Source organism: Mauremys reevesii, linkage group 4 (genome assembly GCF_016161935.1).
Source record: "Mauremys reevesii isolate NIE-2019 linkage group 4, ASM1616193v1, whole genome shotgun sequence".
NCBI lineage: Eukaryota > Metazoa > Chordata > Testudines > Geoemydidae > Mauremys > Mauremys reevesii.
Genome location: NC_052626.1, coordinates 91,341,118 through 91,357,368, shown reverse-complemented (window position 1 = coordinate 91,357,368; position 16,251 = coordinate 91,341,118). Strand labels below are relative to the sequence as shown.

The 16,251-nt window shown below is 44.0% G+C and overlaps 1 protein-coding gene across 5 annotated transcripts in view; it reads right to left on the bottom strand.

Moving 5' to 3' along the window:
* The window catches only part of ELP4 (elongator acetyltransferase complex subunit 4), a 269,273-nt gene that overhangs the window by 196,035 nt on the left and 56,987 nt on the right, over positions 1–16,251 (bottom strand). For all 5 annotated transcript variants that reach the window (XM_039535841.1, XM_039535839.1, XM_039535844.1 and 2 more), the window contains exon 4: positions 4,753–4,887. In XM_039535841.1, coding sequence (XP_039391775.1) covers positions 4,753–4,887 — 135 coding nt within the window. The remainder of the gene's footprint in view (positions 1–4,752; positions 4,888–16,251) is intronic.

The window sequence follows — 16,251 nt, the reverse complement described above, 5'->3', positions numbered from 1 at the left end:
TAGTCCGTGTAAAGCAACACAGATTTAACTTTGAAAGTTATGACACTGTGTGCAGCAGATTAAAAAGTTCATCTATGCAAAAACCAGAAGCGATAGATCAAATGAAAAGGAAGGCATTTTGCTTTGCATGTATGGTGTGGTTGCACCCTGAAAAGTGACTAAAAATAGCATGAGGCGATATTATGTTTAGGGTTTCTCAATAGCTTCTATAACACTTTCCCTCATTTTACACAAAAAAGATGAGTTTTTGTTTAGTTATTTTAAAAAGTTCCAATACTGCAAACTCAACTACGCATCTGAACATTGAGTTGGGTTCTTTCTGACTTATGCATTGTCATCAGTAATGAGGATTCTGTGGGACAAATTCTGCCCTAAATTACAATTGTGCCTCCCTCACTGAAAACAACCGGATAGCATAAATGGAACAAAGAGCAAAATGTAGTACTGAAACTGGAATTTACAACATTTACACATTTGTTAACTATGAACCAGAAAAGAATTTAGCTTCCATTCTAATCATTATATGGATTCGACAGCTCTAAAAGGAGTAAATATAATAAGACATGGTTTTGTCATTAAAATAAACATATATGACTTTGAATACACACACAGAACAGACCTAGTTAGTATCATTATTACTTTTTTGAAGGAAACCTATTTAGGCATTTTCCTAGTTTTTATTTCATGTTTCAAATTTAAAAACACCTTAAAATCACAGATTTAATTAAAACTATATTATTTGAATTTATTTACATTTTGTACTTGGGAATTACCAAGTTAATGCCTAAAAAATAGAATGCATATTAGGCTAAATTAGCTGTCAGAGAATACAAAATGTTAAAACTATAAACACAGAAAAAAATTTTTAGTCTTTTTTTTTTTTTTAAAGTCTTAAGTCGTCCTTGGTCTTCAATAATAGACCATTTTCTTATTCTATAAAAGATCTAAAGCATTTAATATATTTATAAGAAACCTGTGAACTCTCTAAAACTACAGCTTTAATTTTACTTACTAGACATTACATTCTAAATTACAAAATAAAACTATTGCGGTAAAATATATATTTAAATACAAAGTGTAAAGTTATTTAGTATGAGGGTTCTGAAAGCAATTTAAAAAGGGGCTGTTCTTTGGCCTATAATCTATCCTTTATCCGGATTACAGAACACAATGTTTTTACTGCAATCTCTGCCAGGGCTCATCTTTTTATTGTGTACGTCCAAACCCCCTTAATGTTTTAGAAAGGCCTTGACTAACTGAACTTTGATCTGATGTCTTCATTGAGAAAAGCTCCAGGTTGCCCATTTCAGATGCAAATCCTCACTGAGGCCCAATAGAGTTTAGTAAAGACAGCAAAAAAGAAGAAACAAGAAGTTTCCAGGATCCTCTTTGAGAATCCTGGGGCACATTGGTGTCCTTAATCCACACTGCTGCATGGATTAAGGTAGGTGATAACCTTTCTTAATTCAAAAGAATGAGCACAGTGCCTACAAACTGGGTGGAGACTAGGATTTGGCTATAATAAAACACCATGCAATAAAAGCTCATTCTATGTCAGAAGCCTTGAATAGGCTTCAATGTACCACATTCCCAGGCCTAGTAGGGAAGCTTGCAAAAAGCCCACCTGAATCAAGTAAGCATGAATAATCTGTGTTAGCAGACTGGCCATGAAGAGGGGAGAGAGACTGAGACTTTTCATTCTTCTTAAGTTTGAGAGAGAAATTTATTTCTGGATTGTAGGTTCAAGCCAGTTCTTTACTGGATTCCTACGAACTCGTCTGCACAAGGAGAAAAAGACACTAAATTGCCAGTGAGCAGAATGTGCTTTTATGCTACCGGCTGCTGTTAATGATTCTAATTGCAATACTAATGTGCTAGAAATCTCAGATTTGGGAGAATCAAGGCAGAAAATTGATTTCATGCTGTGACAGTTTATATATTGCCCCAAGAACACAAGCAGTTCATTCAAACAAAAAAGGGAAAAAAACCTACTATACCTTTTCATTGCAAACTAGGCTATACCTGATGTTTTTACCAAGAGTTTAAATGAGTGTAACCCTGGATATAGAGAAAAGTACCTTTTAAATTGGTAATTGTATGCAGCATGTACACACAGTATCCAATTCCTTTTGACCGATTACCTATAAATCTATAGTTTATCTAGGATATAAAGAATATATTCATATTTACACATATAAAATACACTGTTCAAGACAGGACTACTAATTTAAACATGATACATAATATGAAATATTTATGAGCTAGCTAAGAGCTTATTTAACCTGTTTTTAGAAAGGGAAAGGGAATAACTGAGCCATCTCCACAACAGAAATATCTTTGGTTACTTACAACTAAAAATTAAATTAGTTAACAGAACCATAGACTCATAGACTCAGACTTTAAGGTCAGAAGGGACCATTATGATCATCTAGTCTGACCTCCTGACTAACAAGACATCTTTTACGCCTCGCATAAAAAGAGATATTGACTAGATACGTTTTCAGTTGACATTTAGAGCCCTTTAAACATTTTTTAAAAAACCCAGTTTACTCTTTATAACCTTCTTATACCATGCAACTATTTGTAAATATAATTTAAAAATATAAGCACTAAAGCTGGTTGGAAAATAGCTTTTTAAAAAAATGCTTTATTGGTTTCCTTTTGACAGAAATTTCTAATCAGTCAACACACATAAATTAATGGAAACTGAAATAATTAACAGCTATTACTAGGTATATTAAAACTATCAGAGGGACAGAGGTGCTGCACGACTTATTACTTCCAAACAGCCAATAAGTGTATATCGCATCATTCAAGAAGCCATCAAATATTTCTGATCACTGAGATTACTTTCATCTAACTGATATATTTTAAAAAGAAATTTCCATTTGTCCATTATTTTAACAACTGTAGCTTTATTTTCAAGTCTTATTGATTTCATATACATTTTTGACAATTTAGCATTTACTTAAAAACAAACAAGCATTCTAGTACAGTGGTCCCCAAATGTGGGGCACACTCCCCAAAGGGGATGAGGAGGAAAGTTTGGGGGTCATGTCGAGGCCCAGGCCAGCCTGTATAGAGGGGTGGAGAGGGAGTGCCGCCTAGACCCGCTCTGCCCCCAGCTCCACTCCAACCCGAGCCCTCCCCCCGCAACCCTGCCCCCAGCCTCAGCCCCTGGCTCCAACGACAGCTCTGCTCCCAGCTGCAACTCCAGTCCCAGGCCCAGCTCCAGCCCCACCCCCAGCCACAGCCCCTTGCGCTGTTCCTGGCCCCAGGTCCGGCCCTGGCCTCAGCCCCCGGCTCCCAACCACAGTCCCACTCCCTGCCCTGGCTCCCCAGGGGAGGGGCATACACAGATTACATTGCAGGTAAGAGGGGGGCACGCAACATAAAATGTTTGGAGATCACTGTTCTAGTACATAATTGTGAAAAAATTCAAAAATTGTAAGAAAATTTTGATGGTAATGAGGGAATCATACCTTATAAGATTGTACAGTTGTTCTAGATCAGACAATTATTAGTTTACAACTTTCAACATGCAAATCCCATCTGTGATAACCAAGGACAAGTGCATGGTGTTCTATTAAATAATATATTAATGGACAGAATAAGTCTGTTTTGGGTTATTATATGCAGCTTTTTGTTCTGTTAGACACAGGACATTTTGTATTGAAATAGTGACAATCAATTGTTTGTACATCATTGTATTATGAATTTAGTTTACATTACTGGATAAAATACAAACTATATTTTGTAATGGTTCAGAGTGGTACAGCAAGCTCTACATGATTAAAATTGATGAGATTATATGATCATGCTGGAGGCTATTTGATTTGGCATGTCACCATATATAAGTCTTCTCTGACAAAATATATAGCCACGTCTGTACAATTTCAGAGAAAACCAAACATGCCAAGCCTTGTAAGATCATTTTGTCACATTCCAATTATATTTTTTTAGAATATGGCTAACTTACTAGGCAGTTATGATTACATCTAAATCACAGTATATAACATACTTAAGCCAAACAGCACAAAAGAAAAAAGTTTGTTGTTGTGTAGTCCAAAATGCTATAATTTTTGTAAGGTTTGACTGCACAATTAGATCAAAGAAGAAAGTAACTAGACTAAGGAAAAACATAATTCATAAAATACTAACAGCTGTAAACTTTGAAGAAGTGACCACTGGGCATGTGTCTTACATGCCACCTTCACAGCGATTAGTTCCTAGTGACAGTGAAGCTGATATAATCTCAAGTGCTTACTTTACTTATTACGCACATGGATAAGCAAGTCAACAGTTCGCATCAATAAAGTATTGTCACTAGAGGGATCTAATAAGTACTGTTCATTCAACCTATACATATCACTATGAATAGATAAATTTAGAAAAACATTCAATAAAAATACTATAGGTATCTTTAGGTTTAAAAAGTTGTCTGAAACAGTGTTACATTCACCAGCCTTTGGTGCTTTAATATTTTAATTTTCTGGTTTTCTTTTCAGAAGTTAAGTACATCTGGACGTCATGCAACATAGCAAACTGCATTTCTCATCTCTCTGTATCTTTGCTAATCAAGATATGTATTGGTGAATGATAGTTTGCTCTCCTGAGGCAACCTTTTAGCACAGTTTGAAAACACTTCCATGGTCTGGGTTCTACTCAGAGATTATACTTATAGAACAAGTGAATTTTACCCTTAATATCAAAGTACAGGATAACATCAGATATAATACTAAATGTATTTACCTCAATTCTTGGTAAATTCTGGTAACGCCAGGCTATTTTCATGGATTCCTGAGATTCCTGTTTAGACTTAATAGCGGTTTCTTTCTCATCCACTTGGTTTTTGTGGACATCATCAAACAAAGGTGCTGGAAGCTCCTAAATTGAGAAAATGAAACAGTATCAGGTAGTTAGAGTAGAAAAGATGGTCAAGACTTTTCACCCCCACCTAAAGAAACACTGCAAACTAGTAGGATTATTTGATAAAAATGAACAGTTGTAAATTGATACCAACATTTGATTAAAATAAGACAGATAGTACATACTGCATGCTACAAAGCACATTGGAAGCTGAAAAATGTTTTCTAATCATGACAACCAAAAAAGTACTGCATAGCATTCTATATTGTAAGGACACAGAATAGAAGCCATAACACATGGTCTGTATCTTCCTTTCCCACTAACCATTAGGGGAGGACCACACTGTTAACTACAGACTATTAACAATGAAACAAGCATGAAAGTAAATTCAAGGAACAAAAAGACAATACAAATATTTTAAAACTTTGAATTTATAAAAGTTGCTAATGCAGCTGCTGTTGTTTCAAAAACTGAGCGTTGCTGATTGACAGAATTGCTCAATGATGGCTCAATCTTAGTCCACCATGATTTAGAGCAGTGGTTCCCAAACTTGTTCCACTGCTTGTGCAGGGAAAGCCCTTGGCAGGCCAGGCCGGTTTGCGTACCTGCCACGTCCGCAGGTTTGGCCGATCACAGCTCCCAGTGGCCGCGGTTCGCTGCTCCGGGCCAATGGGAGCTGCTGGAAGCGGCGGCTCGTGGCAGGTACACAAACCGTCCCGGCCTTCCAGGGGCTTTCCCTGCAGAAGTGGCAGAACAAGTTTGGGAACCAATGATCTAGAGTAAAGAAGAGTGTGTTGTTACCTTGCTGCTCTATTGAGGGAGTAAATTGCACCAGATTGATACCCAGCACCGCATACATTCCCAATACACAAGCACAGTTATGGCCTCCGAGGGCATGAGAGATGGTTGTGGGGCAACCAAGGGTTTTATCCCCCTTGACACCCACACCTGTGCAAGTTGGGATGCAGCAGCTCTGTGGAGCCTGTTTCCTCTCTTGTGATACAGGTAGCTGGCGCATGGCCCTTTGCCCTTCTGAGACACTTTGGCCTGGTCTACAAAGTTGGTTGACATAAGTTGACCTGAGAAGGCCTAATTATGCACATCTACACCAAAAATTGTCTCCTGCTGATGCATGCATTACAGTGATGCAATAACGCGACCTTCCTGAGCAATGCAGAGCCTTGGTCAACCCACTCAGGTTGATGCAGTGAGAGTGTAGACACTGCATTACCTATGTCAACCCTAATAGTCCTCCAGCCGCTATCTCGCTGTGCCTGTGTTCCAGCGACAGCGTTGCTTTGGTCACAATTTTGAACTTCATTGGCCAAGGGGCCATAGACCAGAAGTCCGCCTTGCCTGTGCCCCAAAACTCATCTGCATATTTTTGAAATGCCTTTTCCTGGTTGTCCACCTTGGCAAACATTCCTACTAGTTCATTTTTGGTGTATGTATCTGACCATCCACACAGAAACCTAGTAGATAAAGTGGAGCGGATAAGAAGTCTTTGGATCTCCTTGGCCTGTGAGGAGACGAGGATGTGCAAGAACATCTGTGGAATGGCAATAGAAATATCCATATCAATGTGCAGATGGCACAGAGGATACAGAAATGGGGTCACAACAGGGATGAGTGAAAGTGAAGGAACTTTTACCAGAAGGTGAGGATGGGCAACAAGAAATCTGGTGCTGCCCCACGGACCTGCCGCTGTTATAATGAACTGCATGCTACACTTGTCAATGACCCCAGCAGCACCCTGCAGATGACTGTGGACACTTCTCAGGAGGCCAAGGCAGAAACTCCTGCTGTGAACAGTAAAGTGGGGGAAGGGGAGGAAAAGACATGGCAGGGGACTTAAACCATGCCACAAGCTGTTGGAAACTCCAGTGGACTCATGCCTGTACTACCAGCTGAGCTCAGATGAACCTGATGATGAAGGGGAAGGGAGCTCAGATAAGCGTGTACATGCATTTTTCTAAATTTTTTTTTACTTTTTGTTGCCTGTTACCCCTTCTCCCTCCCCCAACATTCTTCCCCATTTAAAAATGGAGTCCACCCCATCTGCAAGTTTATTAAACAAAGTAATTGACTTCTGATTGCTTTACTATGATGTATGGGAATAAATTCAAAAAAGTAAGGCAGTCTGATTACACAGTCCACATCTGTCCAAGTACAGGATGCTGATTTGAGGTAGAACAAAGAGAAATAGACTCTGTGTCCACTTTTCAACTCTTTGGGTTTGGGAAGCCACGCAGAGTACTTTGTTTAGCTCAGTAGGGATGTCCCTTTTATCCTCTTGAGAGATCTCGATAAACTTTCATGGAGATACTCTGCAATTCTTTCTCAAAGAATTGTAGCCTTATTTCTTTTCCTGCAGTAGGAGACTTTCCCATGCCACTCTGCAAGGAGTTTGGCTGTCACAATTGCAGTAATCAGGCTAGTAGCATACAGGCCCAAGTGGCTTTGGAATGTCAGAGTAGCTCTGTTCTCTGTGCCTTTGTGACTGTCTGGAGTAAGCGATCATCCAAAATCATTGCTGTCTGTGAAAATATTGCCAATATTCACTGCACTGTCCCTATACCCATACCTGATGAATGGTGCCTACCACTGATAGGAGTCTTGAGACTCACCTTTCCCTGTCCACTGTGACTAAATCTAATGATGTATCAGTCTGTTTTAATCAGCAGCCTCTGGCATGATGTCCTTGAGAGATGTCCCTTCCATGCCTGCTTAACATCTGACCCTGATCAGGATGAGAAAGAGGACTAGGGAGGATATTTTCTCCAAAATATTCCAATCCTCTATAGTCTTACACCAGGAACCAAAGGCTCAGAGGGACCATATGACTGTGGCCCTGGAGAAGGACCAAGAATGGAGAGAGAGAGAGAGAGGTTGCTTCAGGAAAGGAAAAAGGACCAAGGCACTTTGGGAAATACACCAGGACATTATGGGTTTGCTCAGGCAACAAACTCAGATATTGCAGAACATTGTTGACCTACATATCCAAAGACCATGGACTCAGCAGTCTTTCCAGTCATTGGAGAACTCCATGCTCAGTGCTGTCTACATTCTCCAACATATTAGATGACAGCATGATGTACATTTACATCCTTACCCTACCACTCCATGACAGGAGAGCTATAGCTATGAATACACTAACCTGTGAGAAGAACAAGTCGGTGCATGTGTAGCCATACCTACTACATTGTAGTAGGTTTTACATACATGAACATAAATGATTACTGTTTACTGCTGTTTTTCCTTGGGTTTAAAATATAGTTCACTCTGTTGCAGTGCTGGTAACAGATTTTTCATTTCATATTTGTTTGCACTTAAATTTTGTTGCCTGTTTCTTTGAACACAATAAAGTTCTATTTTGGAAACTCAGTACTGTATATATGTATTAGTCTACACCAAGCATTACAGAATTCAAAAGCAGGTAGCAAAGACCCACCTATATTTAATCACTCAAGAGAGACACTATTTCATAAAAGGATCAGATAAACACTACCACGACCAATGTTCCCTCTAATTTTTTATGTCCACGTGCGGAATGAATTTTGTTATGTGCACCACTATGGAGGTGATGTGTGACACACCACCCTTATATTGGTGCACATAACAAAATTCATGTGGTGGGGCAGGGCCGAAGGGTTCGGAGTGTGGGAGGGGTTGGAGTGTGGGGGGATGAGGGCTCTGGCTGGGAGTGTGGGCTCGGGGTGGGGCTGGGGATGAGGGGTTCAGGGTGCAGGAGTGGGCTCAGGGCTGTGGCAGAGGGTTGGGGTGTGGCTTCTGGGGTGGGGGCTGGGATGAGGGGTTTGGGGTGTTGGAGGGGGCTCAGGGATGGGGCAGAGGGTTAGGGTGTGGGGAGAGTGGGCTCTGGGGTGGGGCCAGAGCGGTTTGGGGTGCTGGCTGCCCCAGGGCTGTGGTGGGGAGAGAGGACTCCCCCCAGCCCTCTCTCGCCGCAGCAGCTCGGGGCCAGGGGAAGAGGTGCCTCTCCCTGGCTGCAGCAGCTCCAGCAGGGCTGGGCTGAGCCGGGCCAAGGGAGATGCTCCTCTCTCCAGAAGCTCTGGCAGATCTGGGCTAGGCCAGGCCAAGGGAGGGGCTCCACTCCTCGGCAGCTCCAGCAGGCCTGGGATGGGCTGATGGAGGGGCTCCTTTCCCTCAGCTGTGGCAAGTCTGGGGCAGATCCGCGCTGGGGCCTGTGGAAAGGGGTGCCTCTCCCTGCCACAGCTGTGAGCCCGTGTGGGGCTTAATAGGCAGTGTGCAACATAGAGGGACTTAGACCATGACTGACTATTAAAATGGTCTTTTAAGACTTCTTTTAGCCATATAGGTCCATTGTTCGCTCTTTTAATAGCCCTTATTTCTGTTTGTGCAAAATTCAGCAGACAGCCTGTCTACCTTGCTCCTCCACGCTGTTGGTAGCTTTTTCCCCTTTGCCTCAAAAGTATTATGCAGCACACAACATACAGCTACAACCAAGGAGACGTTTGCATTACTGAGATCCAATCCAGTGAATAAATAGCACCAGCATCCATTCAGTCTACCAAAAGCACATTCAAAGTCATTCTGCACCTGTTGAGCCGGTAGTTGACTCTTTCTTTGGTACTGTTCAGGTGGCCAGTGTACAGCTTCATGAGCCAGAACCACTATTGACATGTCAACATTGCCAATGGCAATCCAATGGTCAGAGAAGAATTTCTTGCTTGCAGCTTTTTAAAAAAGTACGGTGTTCTCAAAGATGCAAACATCATACACCTTGCCTGACCAGCCCATGTTGATATTAGCCCTTGATTCTCCACTAGAGCTTGCATAGCCATAAGAAACTATTTCTTTCTGTTGATGTACTCAGTGGTAAGGTGGGCTGATGCCAGAATAGGGAATCCTGTGCCATCAATTGCCCCAACATAATTTGGGAACCCCATTGCTGCAAAACCATCCACTATTTCCTGTATATTACTCAGGCCTGGTCTACACTAGGCGTTTAAATCGGTTTTAGGAGCGTAAAACCGATTTAACGCCAAAACCGTCCACACTAGGAGGCACCTTATATCGATTTTAATGGCTCTTTAAACCGGTTTCTGTACTCCTCCCTAACGAGAGGAGTAACGCTAGTATCGGTATTAACATATCGGAATAGGGTTAGTGTGGACGCTGATCGACGGTATTGGCCTCCGGGAGCTATCCCACAGTGCACCAGTGACCGCTCTGGACCGCAATCTGAACTCGGATGCAGTGGTCAGGTAAACAGGAAAAGCCCCGCGAACTTTTGAATATTTCCTGTTTGCCCAGCGTGGAGCTCCGATCAGCACGGATGGTGATGCAGTCCGAAATCAAAATAAAAAAAGAGCTCCCGCATGGACCATGCGGATGTGATCGCTGTAAGGGCAGGCAAATCCGTTCTATCAGCGCTCCGTTACAGAAGATGAAATTCAGAATCCTTTTTTAAAAATCTCCAGACAGATGCCATAGCAGGGACTCAGCGCACTGCAGCGTGATAAGCGTAACGGAAAGCCAAAGAATCAAATGGATGCTCATGGACTGGAGGACTGAAGCTATCCCACAGTTCCTGCAGCCTCCGAAAAGTATTTGCATTCTTGGCTGAGCTCCAAATGCTTCTAGGGTCAAACACAGTGTCCGCGGGTCAGGGCATAGCTTGGCAATCTACTCACCCACCCCCCACCCACCCCCAGAAGCGAAAGGTAAAACAATCCTCTGACTCTTTTACATGTCACCCTATCTTTACTGAATGCTGCAGATAGACGCGATAGTGCAGCACTCAACACCAACATCCTTGCTCCCCCCCCCGCCATGGGCGGCTGATGGTACAATATGATGGAAATCCATCCTCATCATCAGCCTCAGCTGATGGTACAATAAGCTGGAAATCCATCCTCATCATCAGCCTATTGGCCCTAATTTTTTCTGGTGGATGGATGGTGCAATATGGCTGGTAACCATCCTCATCATAGCAACAGGGGCTGAGCTCCATCAGCCCCCACCCTTCATGTGTAAAGAAAAGATTCAGTTGCCCTGGACTAGCAGTGGGATGCTGGGCTTCTCTCCTACACACTGCTTAATGTCCTGTCTGGACTATCATAGCAGCTGGAGGCTGCCTTCCACTCATTTCTCACTAACAAGTCAGTGTGTCTTATTCCTGCATTCTTTATTAATTCATCACACAAGTGGGGACAATGCTACGGTAGCCAAGAAAGGCTGGGGAAGAACGGAATCAACAGGTGGGGTTGTTACAGGAGCACCCCTGTGAATAGCATACAGATCATAATTTCTGCAGGCTCTGACACAGAGCAGCTGTGCTCTCTGGTTCTATGATACGGTGGTTCTCTAGTACACTTGCCTATATTAGGCAGCACTGATTCTATTTTTAGATACCAAAAGGAGGGATTGACTCAGGAGTCATTCCCAATTTTGCTTTTGCCCCTGGCTGATCGGCCAGGGCACTTATGACAGCAGCTAATGGTACAAAACGATGGAAGGTGCAATATGGCTAGTAACCAATCTTGGCTTTTGCGCCCTGGTTGATCGGCCAGGGGCACTAGCAGCAAATGGTACAAAAGGACTGGTAGCCATGATCATCCTCAGTTCCAATTTATGGAAGGGTTTGGATGGTGCAATATGGCTAGTAACCATCTCTGCTGTCATGCAAAAGCAAAAGCATGCTTCTGTGTAGCGCTGCTGAATCGCCTCTGTGAGCGGCATCTAGTACACATACGGTGAGAGTCACAAACGGCAAAACAAGCTCCATGATTGCCATGCTATGGCATCTGCCAGGGCAATCCAGGGAAAAAGGCACAAAATGCTTGTCTGCCGTTGCTTTCCCAGACGAAGGAGTGACTGACGACATTTACCCAGAACCACCCGCGACAATGATTTTTTGCCCCATCAGGCACTGGGATCTCAACCCGGAAGTTCCAAGGGGCGGGGGAGGCTGCGGGAACTATGGGATAGCTAGGGAATAGCTACCCACAGTGCAACGCTCCAGAAATCGACGCTAGCCACGGACCATGGACGCACACCACCGATTTAATGTGCTTAGTATGGCCGCGCTCCACCCGATTTTATAAATTCTGTTTTACAAAACCGGTTTATGCAAATTCGGAATAATCCCGTAGTGTAGACGTACCCTCAGAGTCACAGTCCTGTGTAGAAGGAGATACTTAATGATCTTACACACTTAGATGATAATGGCCTCCATTGTGGATTTTCTAACTCCAAAATGATTGCCCACTGACAGAGTAATCCAGTGTTGCAAACTTTCAGTGCCTGATCGCCACTTGCTTCTCCAACGTCAATGCAGCTCTCATTTTGGTATGCCTGTGCTGGAGGTCTGGGGCAAGCTCCACACACAGATCCAGGAACATGGCCTTTCACATCTGAAAGTTCTGCAGCCACTGATTGTCATCCCAAATTCGCATTATGATGCAATCCCACCAATCAGTGACCATTTCTCAGGCCCAGAAGCAGTGATCCACAGTGTGGAGCTCCTCCGTGAAAACCATCAGCATTTGCTTATTGTGCTTGAACATCTCTGCATCTTCCTCACCTTGATTCCAGGTGCAGTAGTACTTGTTCATGTACTGCAAACATATGAAAATTATGCTTCCTGCATTAGCAACACTCATGAGAACTGTGCTGAGCTTTGCAGGGTCCGTGCTTCTACCAGAGAGATGGTGGAGACCTAAAAGCAGCACATGGGACTGAGAGTTTTTTTTTTTAAAGTGTAAAAATTATGTAATATGAAAAGCATTATGGGATGGAGAAAGTGGTATGATAGGAACTTGACCCTCCAGCTCCCAGAAATCCCTTCACAAATCACTGGTATCTCAGAAAAGTACTAAGAAATTATCCCACAAGGCATTGAGCCAGATGATGCAGGGCACACTGGGATTCCTACCCATGGTGCACCACATTTTACATTGACAGCCAGTCTTGATGAGCACATGCAGCTCTGATGCAAGCACCCAAGTGTGCACACGCACAAGCAATATACAAAAGTTGGCAGCTATATGCCAACATAACCTGGATCAACTAAACTATATAGTGCATTGTAACAAGGACTTTGCTTGCCCTCGCAACAAATCAGCCAGAGATCCCTTCTAAGTGCAATCACCAGTGCTTTTTATGTTCAGTGTCAGCTCCCACCATCTTCTATTTACAGTCTACTCCAAACCAGCAACCTGGGGGACAGCTAGCTTCTCCACCGAGCAGGGATGCACAGCCTTTGGCACCTCCCTTTTCTTCCTCTTCCCCCCTGCCAGCCTTATATTAGCCAGGGGGCTGTAAGGACTGCAGGTGCTTCTCTTCTAGCAATTAGGTGTGGCATACTCAGCCAGCCCCAATTAATGCTTTTTAATTGGAGCTGGGTTAACAGGGGCCTGGCTCAGGACCTCCTGGGCAGCACCCTGTTACACGCACACATGGCCACTGGGTCATAATTTCCTCCGAATAAATGTCCCAGAAAATGAAAACCTGATGCAAAGCACAAAAAGCACTGGTGATGCTGGTAAACCAGGTGCCAGCTCTTGTCAAGTCTGTAGGTGTCAGCTGAGCACTGATAAATTCATAGCTGGAAACTGGACCAGCTCAACTGTATGTTAATATTGTTTAAGACAGGTGTTAGACTTGTAAAGATGTATTTAGACTCTATAAAATGTAGGTTGCTGCATGCGTTAACCTTACCTGCAATGTCTGCATTCCATGCTAAAAGGTAATATGAAAGTTTTGTTTATAATTGTAAAAATGCCTGCTCTGAACTTGTGAACCTAGGCAGGAAGAGTGGTTCCCCTGCCCGTCAAGGAGGACTATCAAGGCTATATGGGGCAATTGTAGAACAAAATACTTTGTTAATTGCCCCATCCACCCATGAAGAAGTTACATGCAGCAGCTCTCACCCCATCAACTTGAACTCTGGGGGAAGGGCATATAAAGATGCTCACAGGAAGAAATGGTTCTCTCCTTGATGTTTGGACTCTCCCAAGGGCTGGAGTTAAGAAACAAAAGCAGAGATCCCGAGGGTCAAACTGGGTTAGCCCAAAAAGACATTCAGTAGACAGATTTAAAAATTTTATTAAAGTAAATGTTTGAAATGAAATATACACAGGTTGAGAGGGAAGGTACGACATCTCGGTCATCTTTTGGAACCACAGACTATAACTTATCTCTGCTTATATGTTGCCTGCTTTAACCTGTAAATAAAAAACGGTTACGTACCTCTCGCAACTGTTGTTCTTTGAGATGAGTTGCTTATGTCCATTCCAATAGGTGTGTGCACACGTCGCGTGCACAATCGTCAAAAGGTTTTTCCCCTAGTGGTACCTGTCGGGTCCGTTGCGGCGCCCTCATGGCGGTGTATTTAGGACACTGTTGACCCACTGCCTGCTCAGTTCCTTCTTGCTGGAAGACTCTGACAGAGAGGAGGAAGGTGGGATTTGGAATGGACATGAGCAACATCTCGAAGAACAACAATTACAAGAGGTAGGTAACTGTTTTTCCTTCTTCAAGTGCTTACTCACATCTATTCCAATAGATGACTCCCAAGCAGTTTCTCTTGAGGAGGGGTTGGAGTTCACCTGGTTGCTGATTATCGGACTGCCCTGCCAAATGCGGCGTCATCCCTCACTTGTTGGGTGATGGCATAGTGCGATGTGAAGGTGTGGATGGAAGACCACGTTGCCCGCCTTGCATATGTCTTGAACAGAGACATATGCAAGGAAAGCTGCGGACAAATCCTGAGCTCTTGTGGAGTGCGCCATCAATGGCGGGGGTGGAACTTTGGCACGTTCTAATGCAGGACGTGATCCTTGATGAAATGCGCTGGGATGAGATGGGATGCCCTCTCATCCTGTCGGCGATTGCAATAAAGAGCTGTGGTGGCTTTGTGTGTTCAGTGTGGAAGGCTAGGGCACGCCTGACGTCCAGGGAACATAGCATCTGCTCTCTGACAGTGGAATAAGGCTTAGGGAAGAAGAGTGGCAAAACTATGTCCTGATTCACATGAAACTGGGAGATCACTTTGGGTAGAAACGCAGAGTGAGGATGCAGTTGAACCTTGTCTTTGTAAAAGACAGTATGGAAGGGGGCTCGAAGGTAAGCGCTTTGGGCTCAGAGACCCTTCTGGCTGATGTCATAGCCACCAGAAACGCAACCTTCCAAGAGAGATAGGAGAGAGGGCAGGTGGCCATGGGTTCAAATGGAGGGCCCGTGAGCCTGGACAAGTCTAGATTGAGGTCCCACTGGGAAACGGGTTGCCACACATGGGGTAAAGCCTGTCCAAGCCCTTAAGGAATCGGCCCACCATGGGATTTCCGAAGACAGATCTACCTGCTGCCCCTGGGTGGAAGGCTGAGATGGTGGCCAGGTGCACTTTCATAGAGGATATTGCCAGCCCTTGTTGCTTGAGGTCCAGTAAGTAGTCCAAAACTAGGGGAATTGACACTTGCTGCAGTGGGATACCTTTCTGCAGGGACCAAATAGAAAACCGCTTCCACTTTGTCAGATACGTGGCTCAGGTGGAAGGCTTCCTACTTCTCAGGAGAACTTCTCTCACTGAGTCCGAACATTGGAGCTCCAATGGGTTCAACTATGGAGTTTCCATGCCATGAGGTGGAGGGACTCAAGATTGGGGTGCTGGAGCTTGCCATGATCCTGAGTGATGAAGTCTGGGCATAAGGGATGGGTTACTGGTCTGTCGACCGATAGCCTTAACAGCGTGGTGAACCTGTGCTGGCGGGGTCACGCCGACATCATGAGGATCAACGAAGCCTCTGTATGAGAGGGAAGAGTGGGAATACATAGAGTATGTTACACATCGACATGAGGTGAAAAGTGTCTGCGATGGAGTCTGGGCTGTGGTTCAGGAAGGAGCAGAACCGCTAGCACTTCCTGTTGCTCTGTGTTGTGAGGGGAAAGCCCCACTTCTAGAAAATTGAAAGGGCGATGTCCGGCCTGAGGGCCCATTCGTGACTGAGGAATGAACGGCTAAATTGGTCGGCTAGTTCATTCTGCGCCCCCGGGATGTATGATGCTTGTATGTGTATCGAGTTGGTGATGCAAAATTCCCAGAGTTCTAGGGCTTTCTGGCACAGGGGTGAGGATCAAGCACCACCCTGTTTGTTTATATAAAACATCACCATGGTGTCGTCTGTGAGCACTGACACACATCTGCCTCAAAGGTAGGTCTGGAACACTTGCATGCCAGACAGACCGCCCTCAACTCCCGCACGTTGATATGTATTGATAGTTCTGCTTGCGACCATAGGTCTTGAGTTCTGATACTGCCTAGGTGTGCTCCCCACCCCAGAGCCAAGACATCCGTGACCAGCAACATGGTAGGTTGCGGTCTGGCAAAGAGAACACCCACAC